We start from the raw sequence: 14,675 nt of genomic DNA, 5'->3' as shown, positions 1-14,675 counted from the left end.
TTCAGTTACTCTTCCTGTTCTGGGTGCCAGCAAACGTAGGCACACACAGAACTGTTGCCTCCTGAGTGAAGAATGGCTATCACATGCTTCCATTTCAAAGTCCAGTTCCTTTGCCTGTGGTCCCAGGGCCTCACAACTCCTGGGAAACTGATTCTTGCTGGTCAAAAACCTTGCCTTTCTGGACCAAAAAAGGTCTGCTAGAAATCCACCCATTTTTGTCTTAAAAACGACAAGCACTTCCCCAGGAGAGGAAAAGTCGGGTTTTCTCGACAACTGAAAGCTACAGCATAATAACACGCTTAGCGCGCCTCTGCATGGCCCTTGCAGACTGAATACGCCTATTCGCCCACCCACCCGCTTCAGAGACTCTCATTAGCACTGGACGGGACAGGGTTTATTCAGGTCTTGCTGCGGAGGCAGATTTGCCCGTGCAGACAGAAGTCTTCAGCTGGGCGCATCATTAGCCCCCAAAGCATCTGGCAACTCCTGTCTGAGGCTGGAAAGAGGGACTCGGGGCTCAGTGCTTGGACAACGTTGTCCAAAGCCCCAGATGGACACCCCCCTCCCCCGAAAAGGAGCATCCTGGTTACTAACTTTAAAGGATTGTGAGATGTTCCCCCAACCTCATGTCTCTGTCTATGGTTAGCTCAGAATTGAGAGTTCTTCAGTTAGAGCAGGGGAGGAGGGTGGACGATGAGGCAGCAGCGTCAGCTTAGTTGGCGCTTGATAAAATTATGAAATATTTCCACTGGAAAGAGAGCCTTCATTAAAAACTAGGTAGGAGAGGGAAATGGCAACCCACTCCAGTGTTCTTGCCTGGAGAATCCCAGGGACAGGGGAGCCTGGTGGGCTGGCGTCTATGGGGTCGCACAGAGTCGGACACGACTGAAGCGACTTAGCAGCAGCAGCAGCAGGACAACTCTCCTATTTTACAGACGAGGAAACTGAGGTCAGAGCGGAGCAGATGTGCACAAGCTACGTCTCCATTGCAAGTCTGATGGTGCTTAGATTGAAATATGGATCTCTACTGAGCTCCTTGTTTTCCTCCGACATCCGTTGTGTGTGTGTGTTTGTGCACGCGCGCGTGTTTTCTGGAGACTGTTTCCCCAACCACACTCCCCACTCGCCATCCTCGCCTAGGCTGCTCTCAATCCCTCAGGGCATTTTAGGGTCCCAGTGCTGCGGCTGGGAGGTCAGGCTCCCTCCGGATCTGCTGCGGGACTCTCCTGGCGCTGTGTGGATCCCCGTCCCCTTCCACCAATTTGCACTCCGCTAGGCCTTCGCCCCGCGCGTTTGTCAATGAACGTGGCGCCGCCGCCTGGGCCCCGCCCTCCATTCTCTCCCATTGCCCAGGTATCGGCTAATCAGGCGGAGCCCGCCGGTTGCTCAGCCAATGGGATGGTGTCTCGGGTCAGAGCCGGCTGCCACTGCTCTGATTGGTTTGATGAAGCGTGATTGGCAGATTAGCCCCCGCCCCGCCCCCGCCCGCAGGGAGGCTGAGCCCCGGGCGGCGCTGTCCACACGCAGCGGGTCCTGAAAGCGGCTCCGGGGCGGCGCGGTGGCGCACTCTGCGCGCCGAGCAGGCGGAGGGCTAGCGCCGAAGGCGGCGGTGGTGGCAGCAGCGCTGGCAGTCAAAGCCGACAGAGGCTGCGTCTCAGCACCGGCAGTCCCGGCGGCTTTGGTCTAGGGGACCTCTCGGTCTCTTCTCTGTCCCTCGCTCTACGCCTGGGGTAGGCGCGGAGGCCGTCCCGGAAGAGGCAACTGAAAGACGTTCGAACCAGACCCCCCCTCCTCCCCGAGAGAAAGCGGCGGAAGCTCGAAGAGTTGGTGGGTGCGAGACAAATACTCCGACGAGGACGAGACTGTTGCTGTTGTCCCTATTCGTGGTCCCGGCGATGAGGGAGCAGCCGGGCCCGCGGGAACTTTGAAAGCGTTGGGTCCCAGGGTGTGAGGGCTGCAGGCTCCCGGGGACTCCGGAGTCTTGGCTCCAACGTCAGTGGCGTAAGCGTCTCAGGACCCGCCCGGACCCTAGCGCCGCCAGAGAGGAAGTTCTTTGCAACTTGGTCCGAGACGTCGGAGAGCCGAGAGGAGAGAAGCTGAAGCGGCACGTCCGAGCCCAGAGACTCAACGCAGCAGAGAGAGAAAGGATCCGGTGGAGACAGAGGGATCGAGGAGAGACTCCAGAGGCCGCGAAGCCGCGGAACCAGCCTGGCCGCCCGCGGGCCTCGCTGCCCCCCGAGTGAAGTCAAGGGCTGTGTGTCCCACAGGCCTCCTTAGAGCCGCTCCTACCGGCGGCCGGGCGGGGGGGCTCCAGGCGGTCCCGGAGGCCGGCCCCTGAACTATGCCTCCGAAGCTGCGAGTGCTTTAGCCGTAGCTACCCCGGGCCGGGTGCGGAGCCGCCGCTTGAGCCAGCCCGGGAGGGAAGCCACCGGGAGTTGGGTGCACAGCTCCGGGCCGGACTGCACTAGCGCCGTTTCCCGCCTCTAGGCGCAGCTCTCGGCGATCTCCGGCAGAGCGGTTCTGAGAGAGGCTCCGAAGCTCCAGCAGTGTTTTCTGAACCCAGCTCGCACAGTTCCCGGCCTGGCGGCGCGGCTCCGTAGCCTCGCTGGGCAGCCCCTTGGCGCCGGGAGGCGGCAGCGTGGGCCGGCCTGCAGTCTGGAGCGCCCCGATGGAAATACACTGTAAGCACGACCCGTTTGCATCCATGCATAGTAAGTAGGCGGCGAGCTCGCTTCTCTCACTCTCCCGCCGGGATGGGGTTGGTGGTTCCAGACCGCGGGGCAGGTACTAAGGATGGGAGGACCCAGGACTTCTGTGGCCGCGCTGTCAAGTTTGTAAAGTGCAAGGCTCCCAGGCAGGGGATGTGGAGCAAAGCGCCTGGTCGACCCGGCCAGGAGCACCTGGCACCGGGAATCCCGCCTCCAGCAATCGGTGGTGTACGCAGCCAGTTGCATCTTTTCCGGGGCTCAGGCAGCAACATCGCAGTGTGCTGGGAGAATCGGGACTCAGACCTGGATAGAGCTTTGGGCCGGGCCAGTTGGAGGGCATGAAGCTGTAGGGAGAGGTCAGTCTGAGTCTCAGCGCCCTGCACCCTACACCCGATGGCGCCTTTTTCACCCATAGGGCTGATCAAGACTGGGGCTTGGAGGGAAAGTGGGGCCCCAGCAGTGCCTCTGGGCTTGTATGTCTGGAGGAAGAGGTTGCGAGCTAAGCGAGAACACCATGTCCAGAGCTCCAAAGGCATTCTGGAGTTGAGGAGTGGGATTTGAAAAATCAACGAAGTAGCGGACCCTGAGCTGAGCTTCTGCTTAGAAGCCGCCAGTTCATGCAGAGACCCTTAAAGACACTATAAAGTCCTTCTGTGCAGGACGCTTGCCTCATGATGGCTTCTCCCCTTAAAAACAAAAAACAAAACAAAACAAAACAAAACAAAATAGAAGAAGAAGCCAATTAGTCACCATTCAGGCGCCCTCGTCTTCTGAAAGACACCGCGTGTGTAGGAGACGGGGAAGGGTCATTTTGGGCGCAGGCGAGGCCAGCCGCTGCCTGACCCGTCGGGATCTGCAGTTCACCTATTAGCACAGCCTCCTGTGAGATGAGCGCTTCTCTCACGGTGAGTTAACGCCGGATTAGATTCGGAAATTTCGAGGAAATTCCAAGTGGAACGAATCGTATTTTCCTTCAGAGCTGCTGCGGAGCTGGGAGCAAGGCGCCAGGCTTCGGCAGCATCAGCCGGGTGCCCAGCTCCGGCCCCCACGGGCCGCAGGGCATGGAGTTGCTTCCGCGCCGGGATCCTTCACACAGCTCCGGATCCTGCTTATCTAGCCTTAGGTCCCCTGTTTAACAAAGGCAGCCGAGACCCGGCTGGAGAGAAGGCGAGCTTCCCGGTGAAGATGTCCGTTCCTGCCCCGGAGGCCGAATGGCCTGATAGGCAGGGAAATGCTGATCTAGGCTGTGGGGACTGGCTACGGGCAAGTCAGTTTCTCTTTGTGTCCAATTTCCCGAGTCCGAGGTCATCCACCAAAGCCGTGGGGAGATTTTCTAAGAGAAGCCGCTAGCTCAGATCCCAGCCTAAATGACTCCTCACCGTTTGGGGCCTATGCCAAAACGGTTTCCAGTCCGTGGTGACCCCAGCGCCCCCAGCAGCCGTCTCCTGTACAGACTTAGCCGGGCTCTGGGGAAGCTCTGATCTCGCAGACTGAGCCAGAAAAGCAAAGGAGTTTCTGTCAATACTCTGAGAGGTGACCAAGCCTTTAGCTCGGTCAAGGAGCGATTTGAGGACAAAATGGGGAGGGCTGCTCTTGCGCTTCTATCGTTGCCTGTGGGAATCTACTCTTCCCTTCTGCACAGAGCCTGGCTGCCCAGAGGTTGTGCCCAGGCGCTCGGACAGATAGCATCAAGACCTGGTGGTCTCAAGGCCGTGCATGGGGGTGAAGAAGGTAGCTTCTTCTAGGTGTGGGTTAGCCAACCGCTAATGCCCCTCTCTATCCCTCCTCCTCAGGGCTCTCATCTGCCCATTCCTTCGGAAGTGCTCCCTCCTCCCATTTTCAATTTTCCCTGCAGCACGGTGGGGGCTGGGCCCCAGCCCGCTTAGCTTCCAGAGCTGTCTTCTCTGAAAGTGCCCTTGGTCCTGATTTCCAAAGCTATTTGTTTCCATAATATAGGCTCCACTTTCGAGCCCCAGTTTTTTTTTTTAGTTTGAGTGGAGGGGTGCGTAGTAGATCCTGAGAGGTTGCCTGGTAAGTAGGGTTCAGACCTACTTGTCTTTCTTCCTGACTCTGGTCAGTTTCTTACCACCCCAACTCCTTTCCCCTCTCGCCCACTGAAGCTGGCTGGCTTCTGCGGATAGCTGGTATAGGGGGAGGGGCATGCACTGCTAGGGTGTGGGCTTCTGAGTTTTTTGTCCCCACCCCCAGCTATGGTTACCAGTTACAAAGCACTTTTATAGCCAGTCTCCTAACCAACTGTCTTCTAAACTTTCGGCTACATCCATTTTACAGAGAACGATACTGAGGTCAGAGAGACAAAAGGACTGACAGGAAATTCCCAGGGACAGTGCTGGAGGCAGTCTTTTGAGGATTCACGAAAGGGGAAGAGAGGGACTCAAATTCCAGAGAGTAGGCAGTGGCCACCTGGATGGCTACACATAATTGCAAGGCACTGTCTGTCTAATTTAACTATGTCTGTATCCATGGCCCTACCGTCCATGTGTGCCAGCACCTATCAGTTCGAGAGTCCAGTAAGATTTCATTCCTGCCCTTTCCTGTGTTCCTGTTTGCATGTTTGTGTGTCCCCTTAATTATCCTCTCTGATATTAATAGGAGGAATTTCAATGACCCTGTGGATCCTGGAGTTCAATCTACCATTGAGTCAGCACAGACCCTTTCCCCAAGACCCTATGCCCAGACATGGTCGTTGTGGGTGTGGACAGGGGGGACCCTGGTGGGTAGCATGTTCTTATCAGGGCCTGAGGAGCATCTGTGGAGGCCAGCCCCTTCCAGACCAGAGCCACAAAAGTCCCAAGGGCATCTGGTATTCATCCCTTCCCCCCTGCCCTCCCCTCCTCCAAACCCTGCTCTATGTGCCCTGTGGGGGCAGGGCTGTGATTCTCTTGTATTTGCGTGTCAGTTTCCTGGTCTTTGCCTTGATTTATTGCATCTGTCTCTGTGTCAGTCGGTATCTCTCTGAAAATTCTACTTGGTCCTAAAAAGTGTAGCTGAGTCTGTATCTACCCCCCAGCACCTCCCACGTGATGAACCCTCACTGTACTCCAGTCTGTCGGAAGTAGAGGCTGGGACTTGGCTTCTCTGAGGAAGTGCAGAGTGGGAGCTGGGGTCCCAGAAAACAAAGGTCCCCCCTCCACAGATGTCCCTTTTTCTTCCAAATACCCCCTTGTTGGGCTTCCTCCATTTTCTCTTCTCTCATCTTGCCTCCCACTGTATACACTACATTCACCTTCCCCCCACCCCCTCTTTGCCCCATTCCGGCCAATCCATTCCTTTTTCTCCTTCTCCTCATTTCTAACCTGAGCTTCCCTTCCAGGCACTCTCCTTCCTGTCTCATCTCATCGAGTCTCTGCTGTTTGTACACTTGCCCTCACACCACTTTTTCTGGTTTCTTTCTCCATCCTCTTGCCTCCCTTCTCTCGGGTTTCTGATTTTGCTTCTTTCCAATCTTGGAGTAAATGAGAGACATTGCCTACTCAGATGACACTTTTAATTTACCAACCCACCCCCCTTGACATGTTCTCTCAGAGGCATAGAGGGCCTAGAGTTTTTGGGAGCCTTTCTAGGAAGTTGAGGGATGCAGGGGGTCTCCAGGTTATTCTGGGTCTGGTGTCAGCTGTGGATACAAGGATCAGAATCTACAAGAGCATTTGTAGCCTGACCTTTGTGGTCAAGACTAGAGGGTGTGGGGACTTGCTATCACCTAGAGTGTCTCATCCTTGGGTTTTTCCCCATGATACAAATGGTCTCCAAAGATCACAAATGTCCTGCAGAACTGTTTTCGGAATTTAAATCCTCCAAAGATTGCTACCATGTTTTGGGCAGAAAATTTAAATTGCCAGTAGTATAGGGAACAAGCCATTGCAGATGCCCCCGGTGCCTGGACTAATAGATTGTCTCAAAAGTGTGCTAGGTGCTTTTAGCTTTCTTTTTGTCCTCTCAGTTTTTAATTTACTTGCTTCTTAAATCCAGCCTGTTATTGAAAGATCCATATAACCCTTTTTTATTAGGTGCTCCCAACCCCAGAACAAAGCTTTCTTAAGACCCTTGACCAAGGGTGGCTGTAGTCTTTCTGTTTTAGGTGAACTATGCAGTTGTGTTCCTAACTGTAAAATTCTGTTCAGGATGGTTTTCCTTTTTCTGATGTCTGGAGTGTTTTAGAACAATCTAAACTGATTAAAGCTCATTTTGAAAATCAGAGAGAAATTCAGCTTAGAACTCGAATTAAGTACTGTTATCTATAAAAAAATCCCTCCCCCCCATGAAATCAGCCTGAGTTTGAAAATTTGGGGAAATGTTCAATTTGGACTCTAATGGGACAATTCAGTGAATAGCTTTGGCAGTTTTTAGGAAATAGGTTATGTTATGGGTAGTTTTGTCCTCTATTTCAGATATTGTTCATGAACCTGGATAGTAGTTCAGTGGGGAATAGCTGAGATGAGGTGGCTATTTTATGTGTTGGAGTATATTTGTGTGTGTGTGTGTGTGTGTGTGTGTGTGTGACCTCTGAGATGCCCTGGCTTCCCTGGTACAACCCAGTCCCTGCAAAGTCCCAGGTTAGGAGATTTCCTCTTCTTGGTCTCTGAGCTGTCAGCAGCATTGGAAATTCTTGGACTTAGCTTCTGGCTTTTGACAGTCCTCAATGATGTCAGTTAGTGGCTGATTAACAGCTACAAGGTTGATGATGTTGCTACACTGGATCACTCCGTGTTTACTGGTTTGGCTCTTCATTTACTTGGATCTCTGTTTCCATCCAGATGAACCTTGATGTTTTTACAAGAATGGAGCTTATTGGGTGGAGGAGATACTTTCCCAGACTCTTTTTACTTAAAGTCCATCCCAGAACCCTTGTACAACCTGGGACTCAGAAGCCTCCCCTCCTCCGGCTTCTTTATTTTCCCTGAACCAACATAAAGCTGCTTGTCAATTACAAAACACTCCAAAAATTCCAGGGAAACTCCTTTATAACAAATTCTGATACAGTGGAGTGAAATGTGATCCTTTGACCTATTTCTTTTGTGTGCTCTGAGAGGGTACAGTGGTCAAGTCTGCATGTCAGCCTTACTTTTTTTATTTTTTTGCCATCTTGATTGAGGTATGAGCCTCACCTTCTTAAAGAAAGGATTTTTATCAAGGCAGTGGTTTGGTTTTGTCTGGGCAATCTGCAGATAGTATTAAAAAAAATTTTTTTTTTTTAATCCTTAGCTCTTGAATCAGATTGCTGATTTAAAAAACATTCCCCTGTCCCTGAGATCTAGGTTTATTAAAGTAATCCTTTTCACTTTTAGAGATATCTGTTAAAAGGGAAAGAGTTTTATTTAAAAAAAAAAAATCTCTTTATGTTTTATGTATTTTTAAATGTATTTTCTCCCTAGGATCTATCTTAGACCTCCGCATCGTGTATAATAATAAGTTCTGTCCCAAGTACAGATTGAGGTCTTCATATATTCCATTGTTTAAAAAAATTACAAAGAAAATGCTAGCAACTAAACGAAACACAGTATGAGGATGTTTATCATCATAGCCCAATTGACTGGCTGAAGAAGGACAAAGGCTAAGGTTAATTTCAAAAAGCAATCTGAGGTGTTCATGTAGCCTGTGCGATCAGACCCCAGGCTCAAGATAGCCAGCCCGCTGCCATTTCTGATCAGAGGGACTGTGGGTCCTCAAAGCGGCACTTCTTTTCCTTCGTGACTGGTTCTAACCACCCTTTCCCTTGCCTTTTATTTCTGATCTGTTTCAGGACATGGAGGAGTGAATCAGCTTGGGGGGGTTTTTGTGAATGGACGGCCACTCCCGGATGTAGTCCGCCAAAGGATAGTGGAACTTGCTCATCAAGGCGTCAGGCCCTGTGACATCTCCAGGCAGCTTCGAGTCAGCCATGGTTGTGTCAGCAAAATTCTTGGCAGGTAAAGGCAGGAGCTTCAGGCTTCCCTTGATTTTTCAAATAATAACCTAAAACATGACCCAGCAGCTGTCCAATGTGGTAGTGTCATAGTGAGAATCATGGTGGCGCTTCTTCCACATGCACAGTACTTTGGACTTTGCAGAGCCCTTTTGAGGCCATTCAATTCAAAGTAACCCCAGGAAACCTTTGTTGCAGAATGGGTTGTCTCAGTTAGAAGGGGTAACATGTTTTCTGAAAGCCTGGTGAATTATTCCTAAGAACCCAGGAATAAGAGGTTCTTGGGAATTCCCCTATCTATATTTGGTGCCTGAGCAGGGCTGGGTGGAAAATCCACAAGTTATAAAATCACATAACCAGATTTCAATGTTTCATTTTAATGTTTTCAAAAAGCACATTCCATTTTTAAAAGTCAGCTGTCATTTTCAGTTCTGGGTTATCATCTAGCTTATTATTTTGGGCTGCAGTGTTTTCCTTCTATATGTTTTGTTTCCTTGATAGCGACAGGCATCCTAAATATATATGAAATTTAGAGAGGAAACAAACAAACAAACACCAACTCTCAAATTAGACAGTTGAAAGTTGCCACTTGACCCTGCAATTTGCTGCAAGAAAAATACCAACAATGCCAATTCTCCCAAAGGGCTCTGTAGCCTCTTAACACACCTGTTTATTTTCTTGGGTGAGATGGTCCAAGAAAGCTTGTTTTGAGATGAGGAGACAAATTGTAGAGGGCAAAATGAGTGACTCAGATGCTTCCAGCCAATCAGCACTCAGGCTGGGAAGAGGCCTTAAGAATTCTGAGACTGTCTGCATCTCGCTGCACCCCAAAACCAAAGTGGCAAGTATGTTTCCAGGCAAGTGAAGTTGTTATAGGTCTGCCCTGGCAGTCAGGAACATTCTTGGGTTTAGCTGTCAGTACTTTCTCAGGATTTCTCTTGCAGGTCAGAAAACAGCCTTTGGCCTGTAGCTTGTGTTATAGTTTGAGGACAGATGGCTGAGTGGAAAATAAATATTTTGAAGTATGTCAGTGCGATTGTGACTTTCTGCTTACTCTTTCCCACCTCCTGGAATTTAAGACATTCTCTTGGATGGAGGGCATAACAGTTTTTAAACTTGAGAAGACTTGCTGGAGGCCAAGAGAAGTTTCAGGGCCAGGGGGTCTGGCAGCACCTTTAGAGACCATATCCCCCTGTTTATTCCTCATGCTCCCAACCATACCAGTTCATCCCAGCCATGGAGGCTGTGCGCATGGTATTCTTGTTAGAAAGTGATTTTAGGCAACAGGATGAGAATGAAAATGGAAAGGAAAAAAAAAAAAAAAACAACTAGAGGAGAGAGAGATAGAGAAAAGAGAAAGAAAAGAAACAGAAAAGAAATGGATTGATTCAAAAAGAGAGAAACAGAAAGAGAAATAAAGAAGATAGAAAGAGAAAGGAGAACGATATCTCAGAGCATTTCAGCATCAGACTTGGAGGGCCGAGGGATCTTCGATGTCTTCCTGGGAAGCCTTCTCATTGTACAGAGGTGGAGAGAGAGAGAAAGGAGGCCCTTTCTTTGTTTTTGCTGAGATGTCTTTGCTGAGCCGACATTTTGCTTGCTATTTGGAATCTTCTCAGAGCAAGATGCTGAGCCCTTCTCAGAGGGGACATCCAGATGCCGGGTCCTCATGTTCTGGTGCCCAGGAGCCCTCCACATCTTCCTTGGGGGACTGAAGGACACAGGGGCCCTCCCAGGCCCAGCCGGCAGCCTCCCGCGGCCCGGAATAGATTTGTCACTAGGTAGAGTGGCACTCGGAAGTTATGCGCCGCTCCGGTGCCTGGCCGTTTAAGTTGTCAACAATAAATTGGAATTTCATAGCTCATTATTTTCATAACTAAGAACCACAGTGGACAAAATGTCACTCTAATTAGAACTGCCTTTTAAGAAAGAAGTTCAGCCCTAAAACAGTGTGACTGGGAATTTCTGAACTGGGCTTGTTCCATCCACTGATTTTTTTTTTTAAATTTTTCGGTCACTGAAGAATTTGATGGGCACACACGGGGTGACAGATTGTGGAGAGCGTGTGGTGTGTGGTGGCCGTGGTTTTCAGAGGCTGCGTGGCGAGGCAGGCAGGGTCCCTGGGGCAGTCCGAGTCATCTCAAGAAGGTGGCGGTCTGCCAGGAGTATGGCATTCAGTCCACAGAGCTCAAGGCTCTGGAGGGGCTCAAGAGGGAGAGCCCAGTGGCATGTGAGACCCATTTAAATCCATCCAGAAAGCTGGGCTGTTGTCTTCTTTCACTGAAGCCTGGCTGGGAGGTTCATGCCAGTTGGAATTGGGTGGTATGTTACATAGTAATAAACACTCAGCGGATTTTAATCCACAACACATGCTCTTTCTGTTTTGCAAAGCTTTTTCTTAACCACTCTGCATTTCTGTCTTCATGACGGCACTGCAAGGCAGGCCAGGCAAACATCCTCCCCTTATTATACAAATGGGATAACTGAGGTCCAGAGAGGCTAAGTGAGTTGATCGGGGTCACACTGCGAATTAGTATCAGAGCCACTGACTGGCATCTACACCTCTTTACTCTCAAACTAATGCTCCTTGCACCAAACCACGCTGTGGGTTAGTGGCTATTGTTCGTCTTGTTGTGTATAAGTCCTGTGTGGCTGTTTTGCTGAGGTGAAAGGGTGGTTATTGAGATGAAAGGGTAGTCAGATCCTCACTTGACACAGTTGCCAGTTGGGGTTTTCTGGAGTGTCAGGGCTGGCTTCTAAGTGCCTGGACTATGCGTCAGACAAAAGGAAGACCTCCTGTGTCAGGATCATAGACTTGTACGGTTGGCAGTGCTCAAATGGGATGGAGAGAGAGTCCTGGGCACTGCAACCCCCAGCCATGCAAGCGGGGTGAGTACTGGGGGTGGTGAGGGCTACATCCTGCCACCCTCTCAGAGTTTCTGCATGGATTTTGCAGTCCCATTGGGCTAACATATTTTGAGCACGGGGTGTTCTATGTGTCAGAACCCCCATCGCAAGACAGTGTGTGTCCTAACAGACCCTCTGTGACTATAGATGGAGTGAATAAGAGACATGCACATGAAAATGGCTGGTAAACAGTAGAGCTGTCTGTAATTTCAAGGGATCTTTATTATTAGTACTAGTGTCAATTAATTTTTATAACTAAAGCAGCAGCTTGTTCTAGTGGGAAGAGAACTGGATTCAGAGTCAGGTTTGAAAGCCTGGGACTGTTTCTAAGTTCCACAAGGGGGTTGGGCAAGGATTTAATCTTCTGATCATCGGTTTTCCCTTTGATTACATAAAATCTTGCTGGCCTCTCAGGACTGTGAGAATCAAGATAAATCGAGGAAGACTCTGTAAACTTTAAGGCACTGCGCCTGAATAATGAGATGCTGTGTTGTAGTAACAGATAATTTTCGTTGTAAAATTGAAAGGATCTGCTGAATCTGCCAAGATTGCTGTGTGCTGTGATTTAGATACTTTTTAGACTTCTGGCAAAAAAAAGTATTTTCTTGGATATTTCTAAAAACCTGTTTGTGACTAATAGACTTTTAGCAATTATAGAAAGAGGGAGCATAGATTGAGTTTTGCTTTATGGTCCACAAATTTGTACATGACAGTCTTCTCACTAGAAAATAAAATTTGTGCATCCATATCACTGTTCCCAAATGGTTTCTTCTGTTTCTAGAATATTCGCTAACTTGGCCCTAACCAGACTTACTCAAGATGAGAATTTCAGCATCTCTTTCAATGGAACCACTCATTGTCCTGTGTTATCTTTCCTACCCATCATAGACCCACCTTTGCTTATTGTAAACTCTTGTTAGGTTTAAATTTTTTCAGTCATCTCTAAAATGTCTTGTTTATTAAAAAAATTTTTTTCCCAAATACAAGATAATCTCCTTTTCAAGAGGAAGTCAAAAATTCCTCTGTAAATGTTGAGAGAGACATCCAGTGAAGGCTCAGATTCAGAAAAGGAATCAAGTAATTTTTTTCCCCTGAAATGATCTTTCATGGCACTCTTCTCCCTGGTTTCGGTTTTACTGTAAAACCCTGACATCCTATTTGCGTTAACGAGAAAGAGCTGATAGCATGGAAATGTCCTTAGAAACAGCGATTTACCTCAGAGGAGGTCCCTGGAAGAGCTGCAGTGACTTGTGGTTGGTTGTTTTTTTTTTTTATTGCTTGCGTTTTGACTTATGTGTAACTCATATTGCCAGTTAATTCTGGAATCTGACATTCTTTTAAATTTTATGCCAGGGTTATTGTTTTTCTCTTATAGAAAAAGAAGTTAAGCAGGTGAGCCTGCTAGGGAATGGGATAGCCGACGAAAGAAACGCACAAGGCAACTTTCTGGGGAAATTTTAGCTCAGAAGGCTGGGCCACAGTCCTGGTTTGGCCCTGGGTCTTGGGTGACCCTGGGCAAGCCATGTAACCTCTATGGGTCTGTTTTATATCTGTAGATGGAGACCTGTTTGTATAATCATTCACGCATTCAGCCATTCAAAACTGAATGTTGTACTTTAGAAATTAAAAATTATGTGTTTTAGAGGTGTTGTGGGGATCAAATGGGAAAACCAATTGGAAAGTTTTCTGTGAATTATCAAATGGTAGATAAATGTGACAATTAATTAATTAAGGCTGAGCATTCTGACTAGTGCTATCCAATGGAAATGTAATGTAAGCCATGTAGGAGGTTTAAAGTTTTCTAGTCGTACATTAGAAAAGGAAAAAGTGACAGGTACAATTACTTTTAATTGTATACTTTATTTAATCCATATATTAAAAAGATGATCATTTCAACATATAACCAATGGAAAACACATTACTGAGATTTTGACTTCATTTTTGTACTAATTTTTGAAAACCTGATATGTATTTGATGCTTAGAGGACATGTCAATTCAAACAGATCACTTTCCAAACGTTCAAAAGCCACATACATGGCCAGTGGCTACATATCAGATAACACAGATCTGGGCATTTCCTGGACAGAGTAGTCCATTATTTTGTTACCAATGTCCATTTTTCTGGTTTCTCATGGCTAAACTCCTTTCTCCTTGGGTCGTAGGTATTATGAGACAGGGAGCATCAAGCCTGGGGTAATTGGAGGATCCAAACCAAAGGTCGCCACACCCAAAGTGGTGGAAAAAATCGCTGAGTATAAACGCCAAAATCCCACCATGTTTGCCTGGGAGATCAGGGACCGGCTGCTGGCGGAACGCGTGTGTGACAATGACACAGTGCCCAGCGTCAGTTCCATCAACAGGTGAGTGGCTGGTGCCTTTGGGAAGCTGAGGGTCTGGGTGGGGTGGGAATGCTGGTGGCTATGCACGTGCCTTTCCTGAAGATCTGGTCTCTCCTTTCACCAAGTCCCCACAGGCATCATCAGTCAGGAGGGATGTGCACAGGGCTGGATGGGTCTTTCTATCACTCTTCTCTCCAAAGTAGGCAGAAGTCCTAAGCCCAGGGAGAGGAGGCTATGCCAGCACCTGGCTGCTGCAAATTTTTCTGACTCCGGTGTCATTTCCATTACTCCCTCCACTACCTGTCTCTGCGTGTGGAGCACTCAACAATGAATTGTCCCGTTAGGTCTTCACAAACGTCGCTTCCTTGCAAGCCAGTCCCCAAGGTTAGCAATGGCCCGCCTCAGAGCTTCCCAGGAGGAAAATCTTTGCCTCCAGTTTGGGCAGAGGTTGAGACACTGAGTGTGGGGAACAGAGCCTGGACTTGCAGTTGGGAGATTTCAGCTCCCTTCAGATTTGTCAGGCCTGCCACAAACTCAGAGTGTGACCTTGACAAGGCTCTTCCTCTCTCTGAGAGCCCAGGATCTGGTGGTACTGATATGGGTCTGTAATTTCCAAGAGTGACATCCAGGATGCTAAGATGCTGTGCAGTTAGGGGGTTGCCTTCTCCTCAGTTGCCCTGAATCTCACCCTTGGACAGAAAGAACCAGAGAGATACATTAAGTACCAGGCAGAGGATCTTCTTGGGAGGGCTTTCTTTTATCCAGTCTGGTCCAGAATACATCCAACGGAGCTTTCA

At 48.9% G+C, this 14,675-nt stretch overlaps 1 protein-coding gene across 4 annotated transcripts in view; it reads left to right on the top strand.

Moving 5' to 3' along the window:
* PAX5 (paired box 5) overlaps positions 1 to 14,675 on the top strand; it is a 182,793-nt gene that overhangs the window by 5,519 nt on the left and 162,599 nt on the right. For 2 of the 4 annotated variants that reach the window (XM_025281736.3, XM_006063498.4), the window contains exons 2-3: positions 8,470 to 8,635; positions 13,702 to 13,899. In XM_025281736.3, coding sequence (XP_025137521.1) covers positions 8,470 to 8,635; positions 13,702 to 13,899 — 364 coding nt within the window. Of the gene's footprint in view, positions 1 to 1,541; positions 2,712 to 8,469; positions 8,636 to 13,701; positions 13,900 to 14,675 lie in introns of those variants that run through there. The other 2 variants (XM_044940045.2, XM_025281737.3) reach the window with 2 other exon arrangements.

Source organism: Bubalus bubalis, chromosome 3 (assembly GCF_019923935.1).
Source record: "Bubalus bubalis isolate 160015118507 breed Murrah chromosome 3, NDDB_SH_1, whole genome shotgun sequence".
NCBI classification, from domain to species: Eukaryota; Metazoa; Chordata; class Mammalia; order Artiodactyla; family Bovidae; genus Bubalus; species Bubalus bubalis.
The sequence above is the reverse complement of the archived record's forward strand: the minus strand, read 5'-3'. Positions and strand labels throughout refer to the sequence as shown.